Source organism: Halichoeres trimaculatus, unplaced genomic scaffold, assembly GCF_033239565.1.
Source record: "Halichoeres trimaculatus isolate MK-OKI-2021-1 unplaced genomic scaffold, fHalTri1.1 fHalTri1_scaffold_4, whole genome shotgun sequence".
Classification (NCBI taxonomy): domain Eukaryota; kingdom Metazoa; phylum Chordata; class Actinopteri; order Labriformes; family Labridae; genus Halichoeres; species Halichoeres trimaculatus.
The window spans coordinates 34,208,291-34,233,683 of record NW_027437182.1 but is presented as its reverse complement, the minus strand read 5'-3'; the positions used below and the strand labels follow the sequence as shown (position 1 = coordinate 34,233,683).

Sequence of the window (25,393 nt, the reverse complement as noted above, 5' to 3'; positions counted from 1 at the left end):
GGTCTTTACACTGGCTTCCTGTTTGTAAGAGGATAGAGTTTAAAACACTCCTGTTGGTTTACAAAGCTCTGAACGGACTAGGGCCAAAATACATCAATGATCTTTTGATCCCGTATGAACCACCAAGACCACTTAGGTCTTCTGGATCAGGTCTGCTTTCAGTCCCCAGAGTCAGAACTAAACATGGAGAGGCAGCATTCAGTTTCTATGCTCCAAATATCTGGAACAAGCTGCCAGAAAATATCAGGTCTGCTGAAACTCTGAGCTCATTTAAATCCGGGTTGAAGACCCACCTTTTTACAGCTGCCTTTTATTAGAAAATTTTAACAATTCATTTTAATATCATCTCTTTAATCCTGCACTGCAAATTTTATCTTAAAATCTGTTTCAAATATCGGTTTCAAAATCTATTCAAATTTTTAAAATTGTTTTATTGTATCTTTTTAATTAATCTCCTTTTTAATTGAATTTTAATTGTTTTCTATAATTTGTTCTGACTGTAAAGCACTTTGAATTGCTATGCTGAAATGTGCTTTATAAATAAACTTGCCTTGCCTTGAACTTTAAAACTGAATTTGAATTTTGTGAACTGACATTAAATTTTATATTTTCAAATTTAAAGAATACAGAGAGTGGAATTTTCAAGCAGGTTTAACCCATTTTCAAGGCAAATAAATTCAGTTTCAAAACATTAAATTCAATTTCAGATCATACTTTTCAGATTTAGTTTCTAGTGGCACAAATCCCAGCCTATATCCCAGACCCCTGTTGAAGACCTCTGCACTAAATCAATCCCTAAGTGGTGTAACTTCACTTCCTGTGAGGGAGAACAATGTGAATTTATCTGGACTGCCATTCTAACACCATGGACATCAATCTGCAGCCTCTGCTCCTCTGGTGCTGACTCTTCACCACATTTTGGAGCCTATAGCTGCAGGGATTTACTCTCATTCAGTGTGGAGAGCATTAGTGAGGTTCAACACTTATTCTGAGTGATAAGGCTGGGCTCACGGTCGCTGCTCCAGTTAATCCAGAAGGTGAGGATGGGAAAAGGTCAGAGCTTTAAGGAGGCCAGTCAACTTTCTCCTACAAAAGTCAAAAAAAAGGGAGAATGTCTACAAACTATAGGTTGTACATTTCTGCTTCCTGTGGTTTGGAAAAACAACACGAGCATATGGAAGCTTGTGTATCATGCCTGTTTCCCTCCATAAACGTATCATCATTTACAAATACAAGAATGAGGAGGAACATACTGACAGCGTACAGCTCACATAGCTTTTCTATTGTGTTTGAGTTCCTGCGAGGACTCTGGGGATCTATACTTGACTGGAAAACTGACTCCATTACATCCATCCCACACATCCACCCTCACTTACACGTCTCATTAGGAGCATTCCTGGCTTAAAAAAACAGCTGAAATGCTACAACATGGAAAGCAGCACCTGAAATCAAGGCCTGTCCTCCCCCAAAATATGTTAATGTCCCTCCAAATGTCAAGAGGGCCAGAATATTAGAAGGTGACATTTAGCGGAGTGCTGTGCCACAGATTTCTCCCTTTACGTGTTGTCATCGATGCAGAGACTGTGGCTGATTCTCTTTCTGTCTGGCACTTCGAACCTGGTCTAACAGAAGCCTGTTGGTTTTATTCTTGGAGTTCTTATTGGAGTTAGCGTGCTAAAACATCACTGATCCACAGATAACCTTCCCAGCAACAACGAAACACACTCTGACAGACATTTCTGTGACATAAAGAAAGAAAAACAAAGTGTATACTGCTCAGGATGGTGGTTGTGGTGATTATAATGATGATGATGATGGCACGGATGGATGAAGAGAACAAAGGACAGGCAATGAGGTGTTGACAAAGACGCCGGCGATGAGGATCGTGATGAAAGAAGCACTCAGTGTTTCACTCAGTGCTCTTTTACCTGCTGGAAGAGACCTCCTGTTGGAAAGTCCCTGCAAGGTGAAGCGTTTCCGAGCGTTAGCAGCCGAGTGGCCTGATTGGCTGGCTGAAGTATCGACTGAGTGGGGAAGCAAAGAGGGAGGAAGGAGCAGGAGTTAGTGCAGCAGGAGGGAAGAAGTACGCAAAATGAAGACGAAAAAGAAGGAAGCTGTTGAGTTACTCGTGAAGAAACTGAGGAGCCACAAAAAAAAAAAAAAAAAAAAAAAGATTGGTCAATTATCCCCAAGATGTGCTTGCCTTAATTTTGTTTTCAAAAGTCTAACTTTATTTTAAGGAAGTGAACTCGTGGTCCCTGGTGGGGCCGCCCAATAATGAGCGGAGAGATTGAGGAGTTGAGGAAATACAGCGGTTCAAAGAAAACGACATAAACACAGAAGAATATTCATGAAGAGAGGAAGAAGAAGCAGTGTGTTAGAAGACAAACTTAGCAGCTAGAAAAAAAAGGCTTAATTCAGTCATCCATTTGAAACTTTCTGCTCATTAAAGAAGTGATGAGAACATGTGGAGTGAATGTTATATACTTTCCTGGTCTTTCATTGTTGTTCCCCCCCTGAGGGACCCATCTATATGCATTTGTGTTTGTGTGTGTGGGCTGCAGGCTTGAGTGATATAACAGCAGGAGAGCATTAAGGCTATGTTATAGAGTTTTCCTTAATGTGTATTTATACATGTGTCAACTCTGTCTCTAACTCACCTTCAGTTCATAGTGTGAATCATTACGATAAACCTGGGAAAAAAGTTCTTCTTCTACAACATTCAGCAATGTGCATTTTCTGTGCAGCCGTGCAGCTCTTTTTAATTCATCCTGTTTTCCTTACCCTGCAGAGTTGCTATTTAGAAATATCAATTCAATAACAAAAAAACTTTAAAAATGACTGTTTTCTCCTGCCCCTGGCTGTGATGTGAGAAGCACCTGACAGTAGCTGTAGAGCAGGGATCTCGAACTTGTGCCATGGATGGCTGAGAGGCTGCAGATTTTCTTTCCAATCAAAAACTCCACCATCTGATTTCACTGATTACCTCACCTTCAAGCAGAGAGCAGGGACTAATCAGTGAAATCAGCTGGTGGAGAGGGACCCACTGCTGCAACCAATTAACAGAGAGTTGCATCAACCACTCCCACAGGACACTTCTTAAACCAAAGAGTCTTTTCAGTCAAACCAACGCTCTGCTGTTTTTCTGCTTTTTCTAACCAGTTCACCACTTTTTTTTCTTAAAATGCATGATAATTTCTACTGGAGGAGAAAGGCTGTTAAAAAGTCACTTTATACCCAGCATGCACCATCTTTCAGCATCATCTGGGCTCCCTGGAGGTCTTACTGGTCTGTGCATTACTTTTATATAGAGAACACAGTCGAGTTACAAGTTGAGCAGAAAAGCTGTTTATGTACAGGACATCACCACGTCTAAATCAGACCCTTTTTTTAATTTATTTTGCATCTTTTATTCATTTCAATATATCTTTTAATTATCATATTTTCTTCAATAGATTTTATTTATAAAGAACTTTACATTAAGAGAAAACCTCAAAGTGCAACCAATAGGTGCATGAAATATGAATTAAAACATTTGACGTTTTTCTTCTTCATGGATTTGTTAGTGGAATACACTGTGTCGCACAGCTATGCCATCATGCTATTATGTAGGTGATGCAGCTATCAGCGTCTAGCTTTTACACTGCCTGCTAAGAGGGGGCACAGTTGGCTGTTAAAATGCAAACAGAACTGTGCGTTATCAATCCAACTGGTACCAAACAAGGGGCATCATCCGGTTTAAAAAACTGAAGCCTCCTGGTAGACCTTAACATTATGGATAACTGTCATCTGTATGTATATATGATGTATGGGTATCCGATATGTAAACACTTGAGTACATGTGAGACCGCATGTGTATGTTTGTGCAAATTACTTACTATTCTGATCTACTGATGTGAGTGAAGTTATGTTACTACTGTTTCACTTATTCACTTTTTTTTTCTTCTTTCCTTTAATTTCCTTTTTACCCTTTGGGTTTTCTTTTTTATATAATTTTATTTATTTATTTTTTATTCTTTTCTCAAATTTTATTTGCATTTTTTTCCTTCTTTTCTTTTCCTACTCTTTCTTTTTTCTTTTCTTTTTCCTTATTTTATTTTAATTTTTATCTATTTATTTTATTAATCTATCTATTTATTTATTTATTTATTTATTTTATTTATTTATTTATTTATTTTTTTTTTTTGGGGGGGGGGGGCATGATGTGGGTTAAAAAGGAAAACTGTACAAATCATCTCATCACTGTTATTGTATCATTGTATCAATAAATAAATAAATAAATAAATAAATAAATAAATAAACAAATAAATACATTTTAAAAAGAAGCCTACATGGAGGTGCTACAAGCTGTTCATAGAGAATTTGCTTGAGCCTGGCTGTCGGAAGACCTGAAGTCACGTATATACCCAGACTTTTAGAGCATTACAAACATATTAACAGCCTTGTCCAAAAAATGATGATGAAAATGATTATTTTTCTAACTTGGCCATTTAGAAGATGTTAGGACTGTTTGACTGTCCAATCAGAGACATGGCTCAGCTCATGTGACTGATGGGTGCCTTAAAGAGGTTAGAAAGGAATCTTAGAGCCCCCGTCATATCCAGTGTGGCAGCATCCATTGGTTGGCTTCATTTCACAGTATCAGGAACAGACTGGTGATGTCACGGAGACTATGTCTATGTTTTATACAGTCTATGTTGCCAAACTGTACTGATCTTTTCACTTGGAATCTGACTGCAGGAGATAAGATCAAACCAAAAACCTTTTGATTAGGAGACAACCCACTGTACCTCTTAGCCACGGCCACCACAGTACAGGCCCAGGTAAAGTGTGACCCAGCTCATGGTCTGGTCTTTGACTTGTCTTGAAACTAAATGTGAGACTTGCTCTGACGGTGAAAAAAACTGAACTTGAACTTGTCTCTAACTGACTCCGGCCTCACGTTAAGGGCTGTGGACATGACTTAGAGCTTTCTGAAATTGCTTCAGACTTACACTCGAGACAGTCTCTGTAACTCAATACTCCATTTGGACCTTTTTCTGAATAACTTGACACTTGAAGCTCTTCAATGTCAAGTCCGGTAAAGCCTGACACTGAGCAACAGCCACTGCATACAAACTCCACCACTGCAGCAGGAAAAAGCTAGTCTAGATTCTGCTGAGGTTGACTCAGGAATATTTGAGGGTTTCTGTGGTTCTTCAGTACGGTGGATATTCAGAGACTTCACATGCAATTAGAGATGAAATGCAAAACAGAGACAAAAGAGGCAACAGCTAATTTCACGGCTGCAGCTTCAAGCAACTACAATAACTGCTGGTATTCAACACGTGATTTAATTATCATTTCCTATAACATAATTAAGTGCAGATCACAGTTTCACCTGAGGTGTTAATGATAAAACACCACCTCATGTATGCTCTGTCACATGCACAGTGCAAACTGACGTTCAAACACCCAGAATATTCCCACACATTCAGGACGCACATCTTCGTTAATCAACAGTCAGAGTCAGCTGATCAGCGCTGAGATCTCAGTGAGAAGTGTTTCTGTCTGCTCATTGTGTGAGTTCATCCAAGCGTGTGCGTGTCTGTGTGTGTGTGCTGGGGGTGAGAAAATTCACAGCATAAAGCTAAACCCAGACAGCGCCATCATTTTTAACCAATAACACATCATGCAGAGAAGCAAACACAGTGTGAGAGGAGCGATAAGATGGAGGGAGAAAAGTGTGGAGCGAGCGAAAGGGAAGGAGATGGTCTGATAAGAAAAACAAAGAAGTGAGGAGAGGACAGAGAAGAACAGAGCAGGAGGAGAGGAGGGAGAAATAAAAGTGGTAAGGGAGCAGCAGAGGAAGAGAGAGAAAGAGAGGAGAAGAAAGTGTGAGTGGATGTGAGAAGCAGGTATGAGTTTGGACAGTTGGTTTTATAATAGTGGCCAGACACCCATTAGAGGGGTGAGACCAAGAACAACAGCTGCTGTCAACCATCCCTAACCTTTACCTTTGTTCTGGCAGTGGGAATTGGTGGGGTGTGTGTGTCTGTGTGCAAGTGTGTGTGTGAGAGTGAAGCCAATTCTGAGTGAGAGCAAGCGTGGAGAGTGTGAAAAAGGCCTGAAAGAAGCAGAGGATCTATAGGTGTGCTAACGGCTAACTGTTTAACGCTCACTATTTTTCCTAAAGGCACTGTGAGCAGTATTCATGTTGTGTTTATTCTGGTGACAAAAACTGTGGTGTTTTTCAAAGATGAAAACCACATTTCCCATCAGCAACATCATCCACTGTAGGGTACATTCTATTTGTTCTTGGAAGCTGGAATTCACTAGTTCTGAGTGGCAAATTTGAACTGAAATGCCCGCCAAGGTTGAAATTCCCTACTGAGAAGCCAGCATATCCACATCAACCCTGCTTTCACAATCAAAGATGGCTGCCTCAGGTGTAAACAGTGATTAAACTCCTATTATATTCCTTTTATTTTAGCATTTCTGACAAGTGTTTGTTGCAGTAAATCAGCTGTATACATAGTATTGTTCACTGTCAATGTATAGAGATATTGCTGAAATGGCAAGTTTTTCCAACTTGGCAACTGTGACACTTTTATATCAGGGATGACAGCATTCCCACTTCCCACTTCCAATGTAAATGGAATGCACCAGTAGTGTTGATGTGGCTCTGGTCAAGGTGTGCATATTTTGTGGAAATAACAAAATAGATAGAAATTTTATCAACACTACTTTTCTTTGTCTAGAACAGTGGTTCTTAACCTGTGTTCGATCAAACCCTAGGGGTTCGGTGAGTCGGTCTCAGGTGTTCGGCAGAGCCTCCGCCGCAGAGATCAAGACACACCTGACTCATTATGTCAACTTGTCTTTAGGCCACTTGGCCTTATTTTAATCCATACTAACTATGTCGAGCAAAAAAAGAAAGTGGTTGGACAGATATCACATGTTTCAGCGTCCTATCTGCATGATTTGCAATGCCAAGTTGAGCAACTCTAGTCTCTCACCAGCAAAGCCAAAGGAAGTGGCACTCTCCAAGGTCAGAACTGGTCTTTCAAAGTCAACAGCAGAAGTCACACTGATATGCAGGTATATAATTTGTTGTGAGTTCATGCACTGTGCTGGTTGTGTTCTTGGAACAAGGTGATGTTCATGCACAGTTCATTCTGTGCACCAGTAAAAAAAACCATATACCTATGTCTTAAATTTGAATAAATTCACATTTTTTTTTCACTAACGAAGGGTTTGGTGAAATCGCATATGAAACTGTTGGGGTTTGGTACCTTCAACCAGGTTAAGAACCACTGGTCTAGAACAAGTATCGCAAAAGATGGGGTACATCGACAATGAAAAAACTTAGATAACTCCATTAAAAAAAAAAATATATATATATATATATATATATATATATATATATATATATATATATATATATATATATATATATATATATATATATACACTGTCAGTCAGCTAACAAAAATTTAAGGTTACACCTTACAGCCCAAGTATCATGATATTCCTATGATATTTAACCCGTAATTTATGTCACTACTGTTATAACATATACTCTTAGTAAGTGTACATACTTATATTTTATACTTAAATTCAATTTTACGTGACACTTATGCTAATATTTTGTACTTTCTATAATTTGTGACACTTTTTGAACTGGAGCAGCTGTAACAAATAAGCAATTTCCTCTAAGGGATCAATTAAGTATTTCTAATTCTCATTTAGTTTCTGATTTGTGCTCCCAGCATACCAACACGTTTCATTATCATAAAAATGTAAAGATAAAAGTTTGTCTCTTTTGTCCTCAAAGAGCGGTGTTACATGCCGCAAACTTTGCTTCTGACCAGGGAAAATGTTCTCCATTAGGGGGTCATTTTGGAGGAAACATCTCAGGATGCTTTTATGGCAGGATCAGGATCTGGGTTTTATCAGGCTTTTTTTGACCTGATGCTGCATTCTGAACTATTTTTATACGCCGTTTCTTAACTTTAATCTCATCTCATGTCCTCGTATGTGTTATTTGAATTCTCAGATTTTCCCGTCCTGATAAATCCATAATCTTAAGATATCAGCTGAAAGAGTTGTTGAATTTCTGCAGGATGTACAGAGCTTAAGCTTCAGACGAGCAGACAATGCACAGTCCAAATGTAGTTTAGTGAGGCATTACTGGATAGACTATGGTTTGGTTTGTGACCTTAACAGAAAATGTAAATGTACATATTATTTAGAACATGATTCATTTCAGTGACATAACTAATACATTGTAAGATGAAAGCTGGGGGCTGATGATGCTGATGGCATGATACACACTCATAAAAACCCTGAATCAACTTGTCAATCTGATTATCAGTTTTGTATGACGTCTCATATTCAAAGGAGGCTGTTTGTGCAGTTGATCCTTTAATCGTGACAAAGTAGCTTCAAAAAATACTCCTACAGTCATCCACAAATTGTGTTTAGTGGGACTACTCCTTCATAAAAATAATGGTCTTTCACCTATAACAGTGATGATAATGTCTTCTCATAAAAGTCTCAGAACAACATGTGCTTACATTAAAAATGCAGTGAGGATATCCATTCAAGTACATCTGAAACACTTTTAAATTTAATTGCACATTTACAAATGAGTGGGACACTTATGATATCATCACCTTCATTAAAATGTGAATGCTGAAATAATCTGCGGTGTGGAAAGCTACAGTGAGTTTTAGACTCAGTGTGAGGACAGATTTAAGATGAACTGCTGCTCTCTGGTAAAGACATTAAACCACAGCTGAGCATCAGCCACACGCCGTCCCCAGTGGAGTGGTTTCACTTTAGGAATAATCCACTGGTTTCTTCCTGTAGCTTGTGTTACCAACTCGCTGAGAGGCAGGTGAGTCGGTGTGATCATGTGACTAATATCAGCCTGCGCCAAAGACAGGACAGCTGGTTCCAAACTGATGCTGACGTTGGTGTGATGGCTGCTTTAACTGTGAGAGCGAGCGTTTCAGCTCTTCGTAACAACATACTTCACAGTCTGGTAAAAACCAAAGCGTGGGTGTGTTCTCTGTTTATTGATTTACAGGAAGAAGACTTTAAAAAGAAAGAAGCAGAGTCGTACAGAGGGATACTGAGAGGGAGGGATGAAAAAGGAAGGAGAGATAAAAGCAAAGTTCAGAGACGAGGTGGTTTCCTGGAAATGAGTTTTAGAGTATGCTCCTGTTGCCATGACTTAGTGTTGGATGCACTACACCCACAACCATGCCCACCCACAAACACACACACATGCTCACACACAGATACAGCTCTGGCCAACACAAGCGTCACTGATAGACTGGTGATATTTTCACTCACTGGAAAATAACACTGAGGGCTTTCTCACAAGCGTGAAATCGTAACTGTTATCCTATCCCCAACTCTAGCTGACAACTCAGAGAGTGTGTGTGTGTGTGTGTGTGTTTGCTGTTGACCTGACTGTGTGTGCTTGGGTTGATAAGTGGCTCTGAGCTTGTGTGTGTGTGTACGCATTAATACAAGTCTCACTCCAGCTTTTATTCTCTTCTGCACGTCGACACCACAAACCCAACTTTTGTCGCCTTCTGCCTCCCCAAAAGTTCACAGTTCATATCACTTTTCAATTTTTCCGATGCACGGGGAGGGAGGGAGGGGAACGCTTGGTTTTGCAGGACAAGTAGAAAGGATTAAAGCAGGATTTGTTTCTTTGAAGACCCCAGAAGAAGAAACGACCTCTTACCTTTCTTCTGTCTCATATTAGGGCTGGGGTTCGATCTCCTGAATCCAGACTCTGGGCTGGATGAGTCTGACTGTCTCAGTACCATCTTGCGCACATTCCTGTTGGAGCAGAGAAAGAGTTACGATCAAATGGTTGATGTGTCTGAAACTTGCTTTCCAACTATCCTCAAGGTTTGGAGGTTGGTCTCCTACCTCATGGGGCCTCCATAGATGTTGATCTGGCTGGCTTCTGTGGACACAAGAGACATCACATTTTACTTTTAATACAGTCAGAAACAAGTAAAAGAAACACTGAAAGAAGGTTACTTCCAGGAACTATATGGTTCCTGTGGCCGACTGTTTCTCCGTTTTCCATCCACAGACCGAAGACCTGGGTGGGTGATCTAAATCAGGCCAGAAGCGTATGGCTAAAAAAAAAAAAAGTAGTTGATATCATGTGTTGCTGTGTAATTTGTTTATTGTTAAATACAAAATTGAAAGTCATAAAAAGAACAAAAGGCATTGCAAGTCATTCCCAAAGACTTCTGGGAAATTTGGGGTCAGAACTTTTTCTTTTCTTTTTTCTCTTGTTATCAACTTGAAATAGGTTTTCAAAAATAATCTTGGTTTAAAAAAAACATGATTAAAAAACAAATTCAACAGTGTAACATGAATCACATGCAAAGAATTCCATGTGCATTTGATCATTATTCACAACGTCACCAGCAGACAGCATTTCCACTGAGGCCACATTTTAGGATTTGGAGTCTAGAAGTCCTGTTACAGTATCTTTTGATGATAGTATTGAGGTAATAGGTTAGTTTGTAATAGTTTGGTAATAGTTTGACTTTAAATTATGAACAAGTTAAAGTTTAACTAACACAAGCTCATCAAAATGTGCATAATTTCAAGAGGCTCCCTATGACAAATATTTATGTTCATATTCATGAGTGTTAGACTCAGGAATAATTCCAGAAAAATGTATTATAATGTCTTTTTAAAAATATTGCAGTAGACATGTTTGCATTCATGTCTGCTTATTGCAACCCAAAATGTTTGATGTTTATCCATGTGTATGACCAGAGAAATGCAGTTGATGTAATTCCTCAAGATTCCTGTCAAATTCCAAAAATTGAAAGCTTCCAACTTTGAAAAGTCCTGCAATTTTGCAACCCTAGTTGCAACACACCAGCATGCACCTGTTAGCATGGAGGAGATTCAGCCTGTGCTGGTTTTGGTTGAGCTTTGTTTTACCGCTTACCAGATGGATTTTTCAACACCTGAAAGGAGACAAGTGCTTGTTTTATAACAGTCCTATTGTATTGCTTTGAATGTAGTGCGGCAGTGCCCAGTGCTACCACTAGGAGGTGCCACCTCTCTTTGTTTTGCTGTGTTTTACATATATGTTCAGAGACTGCGCTCCTGACTGACTGAGCTTTCAGTATTGACATGTTGGTGGAGGTTTTGACATGCAGTTCAACTTATCATGTATGAAGAGCGAACTTATTGCAGTGGAGACCTGGCTTCACGGCCCAAGTTTAGTTTTTGTAATAAAACTGTGTGGAAAGTCCCTCTCGATCCGTTTTTTTTTTTTTTTTTTTTTATGTTGAGCTGCTATCCTGGGATTAGCCTTTAGCTCCACGCACCTGTACCAACTATGTTGGTGGTAAAAACTGGTAAAAGCCATTTCAAAAAGCCTGAAAGTTCTGTAAACTCTGCCACCTAAAGCATGAAAGCGATGAAGCCATGCTTTGGCCCATTAATTACTTTCAACAGGAAGCATTCTTTATCACCATGAGATAATTATCTGATGAAAAAAATGCCACTTATAGAAAACAAAACTAGGAAGGATTCCTGAGGACTTCCTCTGTGTCTTAACAGCTACTGTAAATTGGATATCCACTGACATGTTAAGCTGAAGGTCTCCAGGACCTGTCCCCAAAAGTTCCTGGACCTCTGGAAAGAACATTTCAAGGGATAGACCAGTTACCCCATAAGTAAGAAACGTCTCTACCTCCTGTGGTCAGAGAGTATCTCCAGTTCAACACCCCTGTTAGAGGAACTATTTACAAAGGCGTCTTCTGATCCTCTTCCTTAATGATTTAGGTCCTTACAAGTTTAAGTCCATAAACTACTTGTTTAAGCTCAGGGTCAGAGGTCACTCAGGATGAGAGAGCCATCAAAGAGATGAGACGTGAGATGCTTTCATTCCTGAGTATTCTAATGCTTCTCTGTTACCTTGTGCAGCTGCTTTCATTTTGTAGATCTCTTTGCTCAAGGTCACTCAGTTTGTCCTGTGCTGTGTCTTTAGTGTTACATCAGAGCCCTGAGGTGTCAGACGTCTCCTACATGGATCTGTTCGAATTTAAAACTCGCACCACGCAGGTAAAAATAGTGCACATTACAGAGAGAGGGCGGCTTATTGCAGGGTTCAAAATGTCAAAGTAATGAGGAGAAGAATGAGAAACAAAGGAAAATACCTGTTTACTGTAAACAGCGAGTAGAAAAAAATGTTATGTTGATATAAATGCTTTAACGCGAAATGCAAGAGCAAAAGAAATCATTTTGTTTTTACAAAGGTCAGCTGAGGTTATACTGAAAAATCATTAAAGGAGGAGAGCTATAATGATATCTTAAGTTACTTCAACAGATTTTTTTTGTTTTTGAAGACGTGTTTGTTTTTCTGGAATGGATATAAAGTATTGTTTTTGATCAGTGTCTATGGTTTCTACAGGAGGTCACAAAGTTCAGTTCATTTAGATTACTGCTTCAAAGTTTAATGAAACACCAGGACATCATTTAAAGTCCACATCTTCACTCCTCTTTAAAGAGCATACCGCAGGTTGAAGGCAGAAGTGAAGCAATTTATAAGAAAACAACTTAAAAAATACTATTTTGACTCCTGTCAATGGAGTAGGAAATCTGTATTCCTTTATGTATTAGGGTCCCCAGGCTTATAACTATGAGCCTGTTTGGAAAGATGGAGACTGGGAACAGGATTAGGAGGAACTGCCGTAGGAGAGCAGTGGAGCTGTGGTGTGAGGAGCACCAGAGGAGAACGGAGCAGGTTTCCCAGTGAGTGACTGGTGCGAGCTGGTGATATGAGGCTTTGTTAAAGCCTGAAATGTAACAATGACCCAAAATAAAATAACTTTTTTGCCAAACATGTTACAACTTGTTACATTTTGGGTTGGATATTACATTTTGAGCTCGGCCCTTTTGTTGCGTTATCAACCAGTTATTACATTTCAGGCTTTACAACATGTTTTTAAAATTACATTTTTGTTTGTTGTTAAATTATGGGACATTGTTTCAGTGTTTCACTGAAAATAAATAAATAAATAAATCTTACTAAGTGTTTTTGTCTTATTTTCGGTAGAAAACACCTTTTAAGGCCTAATATGAGCCACACTAATCTGACCAGGCCAGAAAAAACATCTTATTTCAAGTTACTTAAAGACAAAAATGAGGTCTGAATTGCTTGGGATTAGTAAAAAAGAACATCTGCCAATGCAACAAGAGAAAAGTTACTTGTATTACAACATTATTCTAGTTTCAAACAAATTTTGGAGCAAATTTTTCTTCTTCCATTGGCAGATTTTTTTTTTTTACTTATTACAAGCAATTCAGACCTCATTTTGTCCTTAAAAAAACTTGAAACAAGACATTTTCTGGACCTCATTCAGACCTCATTTTGTCCTTAAAAAACTTGAAACAAGACATTTTCTGGACTGATAAGTTATTGTGGCATATATTTAGTATAATAAGACAATTTTTACTTAAAATAAGACAAAAACACTTAATAAAATCTTAGTTTTTTCGCAGCGTATACGTTACGGGCTCCAACAGGCTGAATGCTGTGTTCAAATCAGCATGTGTAAACTGAAACTGGTTTACACATCAGCATGTGGAAAGTTTAGCTGTTATAGATGTTATAATAGAGTCTATGGAGAGAAAGACAGATAGGTCTATCAGAGGTCTATCCACTGATCTGGAGTCAGAAGACAAAAAAATAAGACTTAGGTTGTATTCACACCTCGATCACTTGGGGCAGTTGTTCCGAAACAGTGAGCAACCCTGGTTCGTTTGGGTTTATGTGAACACAGCAATCGCTCTTGGATGCAGGACAAAACAAGCAGGTGAGGATCGCTAAAAATGGGTAGGAGCCAAGACAAGTCTTTGTTAACCTCTGCCCCCAGGAGCCGGTCTAGAGGCTGTAGTTGTCTGTATTGACAGGACCACACTCATCAGTCTCACCCAATATCCCATCCTGAACTCCATCATATCACTAGGAACAGTATAATCCTGACCAAAATGAAGGCCACAGACAACCACATTTTTTGTGACTGATGCATAAATAAAGTCCTGCACAAATTGAACATGAGCACTTCGCTAACTCCGTTTTCTTCCAACTAAGGAAACAGTGGACTCAGTGTCCTTGTAAGCTAATATTTCTGCAAACACAGTTTTTAACCGACTTAATGAACAGTCAAATTAAATAATACACTGGAAGAAACACAGTAAACACAACCAGACACACCTGCTCTTACTCACTACCACTGATTATTCACATTGGATCAAAGCTGGGTCTGAAAACACGAGTCCTTTTTACCAGATCATATGATGCCACGTTGAATAAAAGAGCTTTTTAAGTTTTTAAAAGCTGTACTGAAAACTGCCATTTCTTCCTCTCAATTTCTGACTTTTTCTGTTGTAAAGCATATAAAATCAATGATGAACTTATTCTACAGCCATTACCAGACAACTTGCAATATTCTCCTTAACTAACCGATATGGCGAGTGAGGGAAGGATGGAGTGGGAGATCAGCAGGCGGATCGGTGCGGCGTCTACAGCAATGTGGACTCTGCACAGGTTTGTCGTGGTGAAGAGGGAGCTGAGCCGGAAGGCAAAGCTCTCTGTTTACCGGTCGATCTTCGTTCCCACCCTCACCTATGGTCATGAGCTTTGGGTAGTGACTGAAAGAACAAGATCGCGGGTACAAGCGGCCGAAATGAGCTTCCTCCGTAGGGTGGCCGGGCTCTCCCTTAGAGACAGGGTGAGAAGCTCGGCTATCCGGGAGGAGCTCGAAGTAGAGCCGCTGCTCCTCCGCGTTGAGAGGAGCCAGATAAGGTGGATCGGGCATCTGATGAGGCGTCCCTCCCTGGTGAGGCGTTCAGGGCACGTCCCACCGGGAGGAGACCCTGGGGCAGACCCAGGACACGCTGGAGAGACTACATCTCTCGGCTGGCCTGGGAACGTCTTGGGATCCCCTCGGAAGAGCTGGACAAGTGGCTAGGGAGAGGGAAGTCTGGGCTTCCCTGCTTAGGCTGCTGCCCCCGCGACCTGACCCCGAATAAGCGGAAGAAAATGGATGGATGGATAACCAATACAGATTTTTTAGGGTCGATACCGAAACGGATTATTTGTAGTCAAGGAGGCCGATATCGGATATTTGGAGCCGATACCAATTTGCAGTCAAAGTGAAAATATTGATGTCAAGATCAAAAAAAAAAAAAACAACTTCAACACTTAACTGCATTCAAATGCCTTCAAGCATATGTTTATTAAACAGCTCCCAGGCTTAGCAGCATGTTTTATAGAGTTGAATGAAAACTTAAAAAAATAAACAGCTGAAATTTTCTACAGTAAATAATTTTTTCCAAAATTTCAGTGCAACTGCAATAACTGTAATTACTGCAATGCTGATTGGGTGTTTCCCAAGCCATAGCTCTGCTTGTAACCAATCAGATGGTGCTGTGGGTGGGACAGTGCTGGGGACTGAGCAGTGACTGCAGACAGCGGAGCGGCTACATCAGAGCTGCAACAACAGTTTTAAATTTGTTTCTTATTGGCCGTCTGACTTTAAAAAAAAGCTGATGCAGATATGCCTCAAAATGCCAAATATCGGCCCCGAAAACTGGCCTGGCCGATAATTGGTTTATCCCTACTCCACGTGCAGAATTGAGGGATGATGAGACACCATCTGCACCCCTGTGATCTGAGCCTGCAGGCCAGCGTCTGAGCGCAGCACTGGAGGGGGAAGGTTGTTGAAGTACAGACAGATACAGGAAATCTTGCAGCTCAAACAGAGAGTCTGTCATGTTAGTGTGAAGTTGTCGTCCACCTGAAGCAGCTTGCAGGCATCACTCTGTGTTTTTCAGGTGAAGCTCAGGGGCCTCAGATTGGGATAGTTCAGTCCACCTGTCTGCGATGTGTCAAAGTCTGCCTGACAGATGTTTCCAAAGCAGCAAAGTAAAACACAGCAGATGCAGCGGATGCGTTTGCCCATCAGTGTTTGACTCCCTCTCAATGACAAAAGACATAAATTACCTGTAAGAGTCTGCTGGTGATAGCCCCACTTCAAAGTGATTCACCTAAATGAAAGCTTGCTGATTTCCACGTTTGAAGTCTGTGAGCTCCCAAACAGCATCAAAGGACGACGTCTCACATTTCCAAGAGCTCGTTAAGTAACTTCCTGGCCTAAAATCTTTTTAAACGCTGTAAGCTGCCTCTGTTGACCTTAAAGAAGTCACCCTGAGGCGCTGTAAGCCAGAGTGAAACATCACAACACTGAACCCGGCTTCAGATATCAACTCACATCTGAACAAGTAGCTTCATAAATGCGGCGTTAACAGGTCCGCTTCGGGATTGTTCTGTCTGACAGGAAATCTGAAGCAGGACTGGAGTAGTAAAATGACTGCAGACAGCCAGGCGCAGCCTTGGCCAGACGCATTGCACACATAAGTGAAACACCAAGCTCTGTGAATGATCTGGCTTGTCACCTCGTGTTCCCAGCAACCAATGAACCTGTCGCAGGAATGCCGACTCAGCAAGAAGCCATTTCACATGCTCCGAATATTGTGCTCAGCAAAAGGGATATATTTTTTCATCATGGATCCAGTGATGTTTTATTCATACAGGCTCTTCACATTGAGGTGTGCAGCCAACAACACTGTGTGAGGAGAGATGAGGAGACGCTGGAGCAGGAGCAGCAGCGAGGAGAGGAGATGATGAGTAACACTGTGTGTAGTTACAGACACAAACTGGCATCAGACAAAGAGACCATCCTTCAGCTGACTGAATCCTGCCTGGCTCTGTGTCAGCTTCTCAACATTTGTTTGTGTGTGTGTGTGTGTGTGTGTGTGTGTGTGTGTGGCAAACCAGTGGAAATCAGCCAGTTAATTCACACCATCTAACTTTTTCTCTCTGTCTTTTCACACTCTTCACCTCCCACGGTCACATACTGGTGCATTGTATTATCCTTATTTAATAATACAGATCACTTCTCCTTTATAAAGCTCTGATAGCAGCACAGCAGAGCACAACTAAAAATAACAACAGGACTAATGAAACTCATTCCCACGTACACTTAATGAGCTTTAACTGCAGCAAACATCATAAACACGCTAAGATACAGTCCTGTCTCTTCACCTGTTATCTTTCTAAATTAGCTGTTAATGCAAATCTTAGTGTTACTGACTTAATTCCTTGTGATATTCATGTCAAAGGCACTCCTTGGAGTGCAAAAACCCATCTTCTCTGGTTTCCTGTCAAACACTTTGTTTCCCATCGCCCGATTATCGTCAGCTGCTGCCACTAAACATTTCTTTCAGATGCTGTGAAGCTGTCAACGAAAAATGACAACACAAAAGTTTCAGAGAGGAGGAGAAGAAAATGATCTGTATTGTTCCAGTTAGTTTTTAAAGTGATCACACATGGGTATGTTGAATTATTCATGAGAAATTACAGTGAAAGTTAGGACTATCTGGCATTGATTGCAGTGACTCCGATTCCCTCAAACACCATCACCCTCTGTCGTAAAAAATGTGACTTTTATGTCCTCTTTTGGCTGTGTATGACCTTAAAGATGGGTAGAAAAGGGATCTTATTCGTTAAAACAGTAATCAGGTCAATCTTGACAGCATTTATGGAAATGTAAATCCAAATAGTTACAATGATGCCGTATAGGACACTCATGAGTTCTGCTGCAGTGGGATCACTAAATGTGTCAGACACTCAAACATTTCTACACCCCATCTGATTTTGATCAGGATTTCAAAATGAGCTTTTGCCCCCGTTACTCTAAAGTAAGGATAAGCAAAGCATACTAGTATAATGAAATTATTACAATAGACCCAATGTGAGGAGGAGGAGGAGTCTCAAGGGTCACCTGCCACATCAGCATGTCCTATGTAAGACGGGGGTCTCTTGTCTCAAGGTTCATCTTTTACATGACTTATCAATATGTAACTCCGCACCACCATATACTCTGCACTACTTACAGCTGATTGTCTCAGAAGTTATCGTTAAGGTCACAATTATGCAATCTTGTTTGTCATACTGTATATATACCCTGTTAACCTATATAAAGTTGAGAGAGTCAGAGGACTGAACCAAGCACGCGTTTGCTGTCTCCTTTCTTTCTCAATTTGATCAAAGATTTGGGCGTCTGGCCCAACTGAGAAGCATCTGTTTTACTTTCTAACATGGGCTAGGTCCAACCAAGAGATCTCTACTGTTTTACTTAAGCAAGGCCCAACCTAGGAATTCCTAGTATGGCACATACCTCTTACTTTTTGGTGTGCATCCTGGAGTTGTCCAGAGAATGAGTGTTAGAGTCAAAGTTAGGTTCTTTAAAAACAGGACTAATGTCGAACTCTAGAAACTTGAATAATTTGTATTTTATCAAAAAGATTGTCTCCAGGCACATCTGGGTACAGCAGAGTCCTGCATGGGTCCAATTTTCAAGATCCGCCCCGCCCTGACCCGTGGACGTACAAACCCGCACCTGAGCCGCAAACCCGTGCATCAGCCTGATTAGTACCACAACCCGATCCGACCAGTTGAAACGCCACCCTTAACCTTATTTAAAGTAATCATTTTGGGTCATATTGCCTGAAAATTAAACGGTATAGCGCCATAGTTCAGATGCCAGTGAGTAAACAACGCACCTGAATGAAGCAACTCTTCCAATAAAAGCCTGACGTCAGCTCCATCATCAACCCTCTGTGATCTTCTCACATACAACTGTAAAATCACTCGTTTTTTACGTTTAATGCTTTTAAACTTTTAATCTCTTAAAGGACCTATACATGTGTAATAGTAGACTTACTTTCTGTCCAGACTTAAGTGACGCTCAGCAGGTACGAGCCCTGATCATGTCACAACCATGGATGTATTATAAAAACTGGATAGCGTGGCTATATGGTCACAGCCTTACAACCAGCTTACAACTTACGTTTTCATTTTATTGTATTTATTATTATTTTATATTAATTTTGATGTGTCAAACTAAAACCCGCGACCCGACCCACATGTTATTTTTTCACCCAGATCCAAACCCGGGAAAAAAAACGTTTTTAAAAACCACCCGCAAATCAGCTGTTTTTGCGGGTACCCGTCAGATAGCGGATCTTTGTACCCCCGGGTACCCGACCCAGTGCAGGACTCTGGGGTACTGGTACAGAAAAGTTTCTAGGTCCCAATAAGCACTTTGTCCATCATCTGTTAATGGCCTGTATGATAAGAGTGGCCAAACTGAGCCACTCCTAAGTTTATCAAAGGCCTCTTAAGGACTTTCAGACCATGAGAAAGAAAAGTCTCTGGTCTGATTAGAGAAAGATTGAATTCTTTGGCGTCATGTTTGGAGGAAACCAGGCACCGCTCATCACCTGGACCATACCATCCCTACAGTGAAGCATGGTGGTGTCAACATCATGCTGTGGGGATGTTTTTCAGCAGCAGGAACTGGGAGACCAGTCAGGATTGAGGGGAAGATGAATGCAGCGATGAACAGAGACATCCTGGATGAAAATCTGCTCCAGATCACTTTAGACCTCAGACTGGGGCCACGGTTCATCTTTCAGCAGGACAACGACCCTAAGACCACAGCCAAGATATCAAAGGAGGGGGTTCAGGACGACTCTGTACACAGAAAACTGTTCTAATCTCCTGATCTTTATCTAACAGATCTGGTGGTCACTCAGCAGAAGACATTGGTTTTCAGTAGGAATAAAAATGTTTAAGTGAGAAAACTTCACTGCGATTGTCCATGTTGGTCTATAAGTAGAAGAGAGATGATAACACTCTCTGTAGAACCTTCTTCTTTTAAATGTTTTGGCTTAAAACAGTCAATGAGCTGGATTTCATCGTTAACTTTGCTGAATGTTCCTTTAATACGCTCCATCTCTCCCCATTCTCCTTCTTCACCAAACAGAAAAAGCTGAAACGACTGCGGCACCTTTTCATCCTCTTTTTCTCAACCCTTCCTCCTCTTGCTGCCCCTCTCCTTCAGTCTCCCTCCTTCAGCTTCCTTCCTTTATGTCTCCTTTCCTCAGTCTCCCTTCCTCCCCCTCCGCCCTGAAACTCTGTCTCTCCCATCATTCCTCCACCCACTTCTGTGCTCTCCCCATCATGTTCAATCTCCCCCTTCTTCTTTTCCCCAACCAATTTCATTCTTTCTCCCTCTGTCTCTCCTCCACGCTCCTCACACGGAGCTGAAGGTGTAAATCACACACACGCTAAAACACACACAAACACACACTTGCTGCAATGGACCATCAGGGCTTACTACAGCCTCTGCTCTCCAGGCCTCATGACAGGGCTGCTGTGTTATTAGTCAGTCTGCACACACACACACACACACACACACACACACACACACACACACACACACACACACACACACACACACACACACACACACACACACACACACACACACACACAGGACTTTACACACAGGACGGGTTGTCAGGCGGGTAGAGTGTGTGTCTCACAGGCGGTGGTTTTCCTGTCAGTCAGGAGCACAGAGTGGAACTGTGGACAACTGCTGCTGCTGCAGAGAGGTAGAAACACACAGGGAGAAAGAGGGGCCAGGACACAGGAGGACACAGGGAACAGTGTGCCCTGCTGTGTTTTCAGGAAAAGAGGTTTATACATGTGTGTGTCGCTGAGACTTCAACTGAAACAAAGCTGCATTCCTGAAAACCCCTGCTGTATGATGAAGCTCTTCGTCTTTATTTCAAAATCATTTTGTTTATCATAAAATAATTTAAGATAAGCTTCTTATGATTGACTTCAGCTTTTATTTTACTGAGATAAAAAAAAAAGTTCTGTTCATTTGTAATATATATTTGTATATTTGCAGTACAGTTGCAATCAGACTCTACAGATCTATCACTAAGCTTCATTACTCATTTTAGCACTGTGCAGCTCTGATGTCTAATGATTTGACCTTGAAATTTTCCAACTGAGGAGTTTGAAGCATTTTAGTGAGCTGCAGGTTATGAGAAATGTTTGTCCTGTTTTCATCAGGATTTTGTTCAGTTTGATACTGTAGAACTTGATACTGTTTTAGGTTCGCTCATCTATTGCTGCTCATTTACACATTTAAAAAGAAAAATCTTAGGTGCCCTTAGACAGAGAAATCCACTCCACTACGCCCTCTACTGACCAGTTTGGTATCCTATCACAAGGCTCCTCAGACCCTCATTGGACCGGCAAACAGTAGATCAGCAGCTGGAGCCAGCCATTGACTGTACATAGAGTGGACAGCATGGCTTCGCCATTTACCATAGTGCGGTTTTTAAGCCAAAACACCCCCGTCACAGCCACAGCCATTGGTAGCTGTTATTCAACAAGAGTCTGTGCAGTAGGGACAATGAGAGAATCTGAGTGGAGCAGGGTGACACAAATAATAATAATTGTTATTTTCCTTGGAAACCCTTACGAAAGAAAAATATATTGCATCATATTGGAAAATATCATGCCATATATTAGGTAATATATTCCCATATATGAGATTTAGTATTTATATTTTACAATATATTGCCTAATATATGGAAAGCGGCAATCATTTGTATATTTTGCAATATATTGCAATATATTTCATGAATATATAATACATTGTATATGTGCCCTCAATATATTATTTCATGTATATCATAATATACCAATAACATATTACAATACATTTCAAAAAATATATTGGTACATATATTTTTCTTTCGTAAGGGAAGTCTGATCACTTCTTGGCTCTACCTCACGACATATTTTACAATCCCTGAAAGAAATACAAAAGAACAGCAGCTGTCAATCATTGTTAAACATGATGTAAAAACCTTGTTTTTAACTTCTTATGAATGGAGTAAGCGTAAGGTCATGCAGGACACGGAAGTCATATGTCCAGCTGCGATCAGCTGACAGGCTGATGTTCAATCTCTATCCCCTCTCAACCAATCACAGCATGTGTCTAACAAGGTGGCGTATTTAAATCACGTCATCACTCTCTTATCCCTGCTACCTTTTTGCTACCCTGCTGTGTCAATATTTCCACCTCCACCCCAGCCTCCTCCTATTAAGACTCTGTATGTATCCTATTGATATGTATGCATCCTTCTAATCTGTACGTATGTATGTATGGGGGTTTGGCTATGCACTCCCTGGAAAGCTTGAGCAGGCTGCTGGCTAACCCAGGAAGTACTTTGAAAAGCAGAGCTGTAATGCCAAATCTAATCGTATCCATTTGCCAATAAATGGTTGAATGTATGACGAGAGCGTTCCTGAATGAACTAATGAAAATGAAACTTTTCAGAAAAAAAGGAGACTGCAATACAAGGCAGCCAAGACACCACAACAATCATTGTGAGAAACATCTATGAGGTGTATTAGTTTTTTAAACTTTGACCACAGCCCATCTGGAATGACAAGGGAGATGGATGTTTTTTTATCTATACTGCCGCCAGCCAACAGGGGGAGCAGTTTTTGTGGTGACCTCACTTTGAGCCAAGCAAGATGACGTCCATTTTTTTTTGTTGTTTGTTTTCACAGTCTATGGAGCCAGCACATTGTTACAGTCAGAGGCTGTTTTCCAAACTGCCTCCTATACCAGCAGTTTCTCCAGTTTTGGCAAAAAAAAATTAGTCTGTAGTCTGTAAAAAAAAAATTCAGCAGTATGTTAAAAGTTTCTGGCTGTTCTGCTGATTTGGGTAAATTTCTCAGAATGAAATGTACCCGTCTACCTCACAGGCTACTTCCACAATTCACTGCACTAATGCTGTTTATGTTTTTCTATATATTGCAGGTGGCACTCAGTCTTAGGTACATTATTGCCACCTGCTGGAATGAGTCAGCATTACAACTACAATACAACAACACTAATGGCAGAAGGTGTATGAGATAGAAAAGAGGAGATGCTAACAAAGGTGAATCTTACTTTCTGTCATAATAAATGTGACACCTGCTGGGTTCAGCCATCCGTCACATCCACTGAGAGGTCCAATCAAACAACCCACGCTGTGCTACATTTAACGTATTCAGGCTATACACATGCAAGCTGCTACCGATCCAACCACATGGTCCCACATGGTCACCGCTAACATGAGAGGAGAGTCTCACCATGATGTTAAAAAAAAGGCAGAGCCAGGACAAAGAAAACCACAATTATGACATCTGCAAAGTCGACTGATCATATTTCATTTTCAGGACGACATTTCAAGTGTTGCTATCAACACTTATTATTGAACTTTTTCAGGGTTATATAAAGGTGACAGAGTCTGTATGTTCTTCTCACACATTGACTGTTGGTGGTTATACTGTAATAGGAAATCCTCCTCCTGCTTTATGACAACGTGCTTCTCTTTAATGCCCCACTTTTGAAGGTTGCAATCAATCGGGAATGCAATCTTCTCATGCATTCATTCCACCATTGATTGGGGGCAGCAGAGAGTGCCACGAAGAGAAAAACTTTAATGATGTTTCTTTAACTCAGTTACTGTTGAATGTCATTTACGATTGATGATTGAATAGGCGTGTGAACAAAAAGGCTCCTCTTCACTTTCCATCACATACTCCACTTTATCATGTCTCATAGTATTACTGCACGGCTTTAATACATAGTGACGAATTGCTTATTTCTTAAAACTACAAATTGCTTCTTGTGTTAAAGTTTTTTCTGTCAGAGTTTCTGAAAGAACGAGGACATCTCCCTGGCTTGGCAGCCGGGTCGCAAGGAATGACAAGCCTATCTCCAGACAAGTCCAAGATGAGCTGATAGTACAGTGATAAGGAAATCTTCATGATAACAGAATAAATGAAGCTGTAGCAGCAAGAAAAGTGGTGTGGTGGTGGTGTAACAGTTTGGGGAAAAATGGAGGAGAAAGTCAGAAACAGGAATTGTCCAAAGTTTCATAAACTCGTGGGAGTGATTACTCCATCTCCCTCTGAAACATGTTTGCATTAAATGTGCTGTAATGGAAAACGGCTAAATCGAAGCACTGAGAACATTTTATAAAATGGAAGCAGAAAGTTGTTAACTGTGTTATTAGAAATTCATTTTCAGCCTGTAGGCTACAGACCATATATGTATACGTGTGTAAGTGTGAAATCACGCTATGAAGTCTGGTCAAATGAGCCCATACAGAGAGCTGTCTTTATCTGTAAGTGAAGACTGATGGGAGGTAAAGGGTTAAAGTACACGTTATTCTCCACCGCTGAGGTGTGGGCTTTGTGTGCACGCCAGCATTCATATGTGTGTGTGTGTATATGTGTGTATGTGTTTACCTCTGCATGCTTCGAGCTGGCCTGTAAGAACTTTGCGGATCTCTGACACCCACAGATTTTTCACATCCATGGAAGAAGCCTGAGGAAGAACACACACGCACAAAAACACAAACACACACACATGCACAGTAAACATTAAGCCTCATATGCGACACTGATGCTGTTTCACTGAGAGAAACTGCAAAGTTAGAGAGCTGTGTGGTGCAACACTGCCCTCAAGAGGAGAACTGTGGAATGGTCATCCTTTCAGGTCTAACACACACATTAAAAAGTTAATTTGATTTTTTTGAATTATTTTTCTTATTAAGATTAAGATTTTTTATTTTAATTTAGTCAATTTTTTAATCACGTAATAACACTTAATTTTACAGTTTATTTTTAATATGGGCCTTGTGAATCACGTTTAATGGTTGTTTAAGCAAGAAGAAAATCCAAAAAGAAAAGAAAAGGAAACATTTTCTTCCACAACATCCCATAAAGAGTGAACTATAACAAGGTCTCACTGTCAGATTTAGCAAGGTAAGAAAAGGCAGGAATCAATACAAACAATACAATGTCTGTTTTTTTTTATATGCTTTTAAAGATTCATTCATGTGAGGGAGACACAAAGAGAAGCAAAAGTACATTTTCTCTCTGCAGAGGTGAAAGAAGAGCAGTGAAGACATGAAGCAGAAATGTTGGATGTGCTGAAGCAAAGACAAACCTGGATGATGTAAACCTCCTCTCTGCCGTTGTACCAAACTTCAAACTTCTTGCAGTCACCTTTGACGTTCTCTGTGATCCCCACAGAGCTCATCTGCACACAGACACGGAGAAATAGAGATAAATGAATCAATACAACACAAAGAGGCTCAGTACACATCGTGCTTTATCATTTTAAAGACATCCATCAACAGCTCAATGGTACTAAAACACCACCTCACCAAACTACTCTGGTATGTGTTTGATCAAAAATAGATAATTCATCAACAATGTGAGCACATGATAAACTTAACATGATGACACTTGAAGTCTGTTCCCATTTTCATTGTACCAAGAGAGAAAGTATTTGAGCTTTTTTGTCTGCTGAGCTTAATATGTCCATTTTCCCTGGTACAAATCATTCTGTTT

At 40.4% G+C, this 25,393-nt stretch overlaps 1 protein-coding gene across 8 annotated transcripts in view; it reads right to left on the bottom strand.

The window, feature by feature from the left end:
* mcf2l2 (MCF.2 cell line derived transforming sequence-like 2) overlaps positions 1–25,393 on the bottom strand; it is a 239,912-nt gene that overhangs the window by 36,274 nt on the left and 178,245 nt on the right. For 7 of the 8 annotated variants that reach the window (XM_074669199.1, XM_074669195.1, XM_074669196.1 and 4 more), the window contains exons 24-28: positions 24,987–25,079; positions 24,284–24,362; positions 9,934–9,970; positions 9,743–9,840; positions 1,929–2,024 (exon numbers count right to left, since the gene is read on the bottom strand). In XM_074669199.1, coding sequence (XP_074525300.1) covers positions 1,929–2,024; positions 9,743–9,840; positions 9,934–9,970; positions 24,284–24,362; positions 24,987–25,079 — 403 coding nt within the window. The remainder of the gene's footprint in view (positions 1–1,928; positions 2,025–9,742; positions 9,841–9,933; positions 9,971–24,283; positions 24,363–24,986; positions 25,080–25,393) is intronic. The other variant, XM_074669202.1, reaches the window with a different exon arrangement.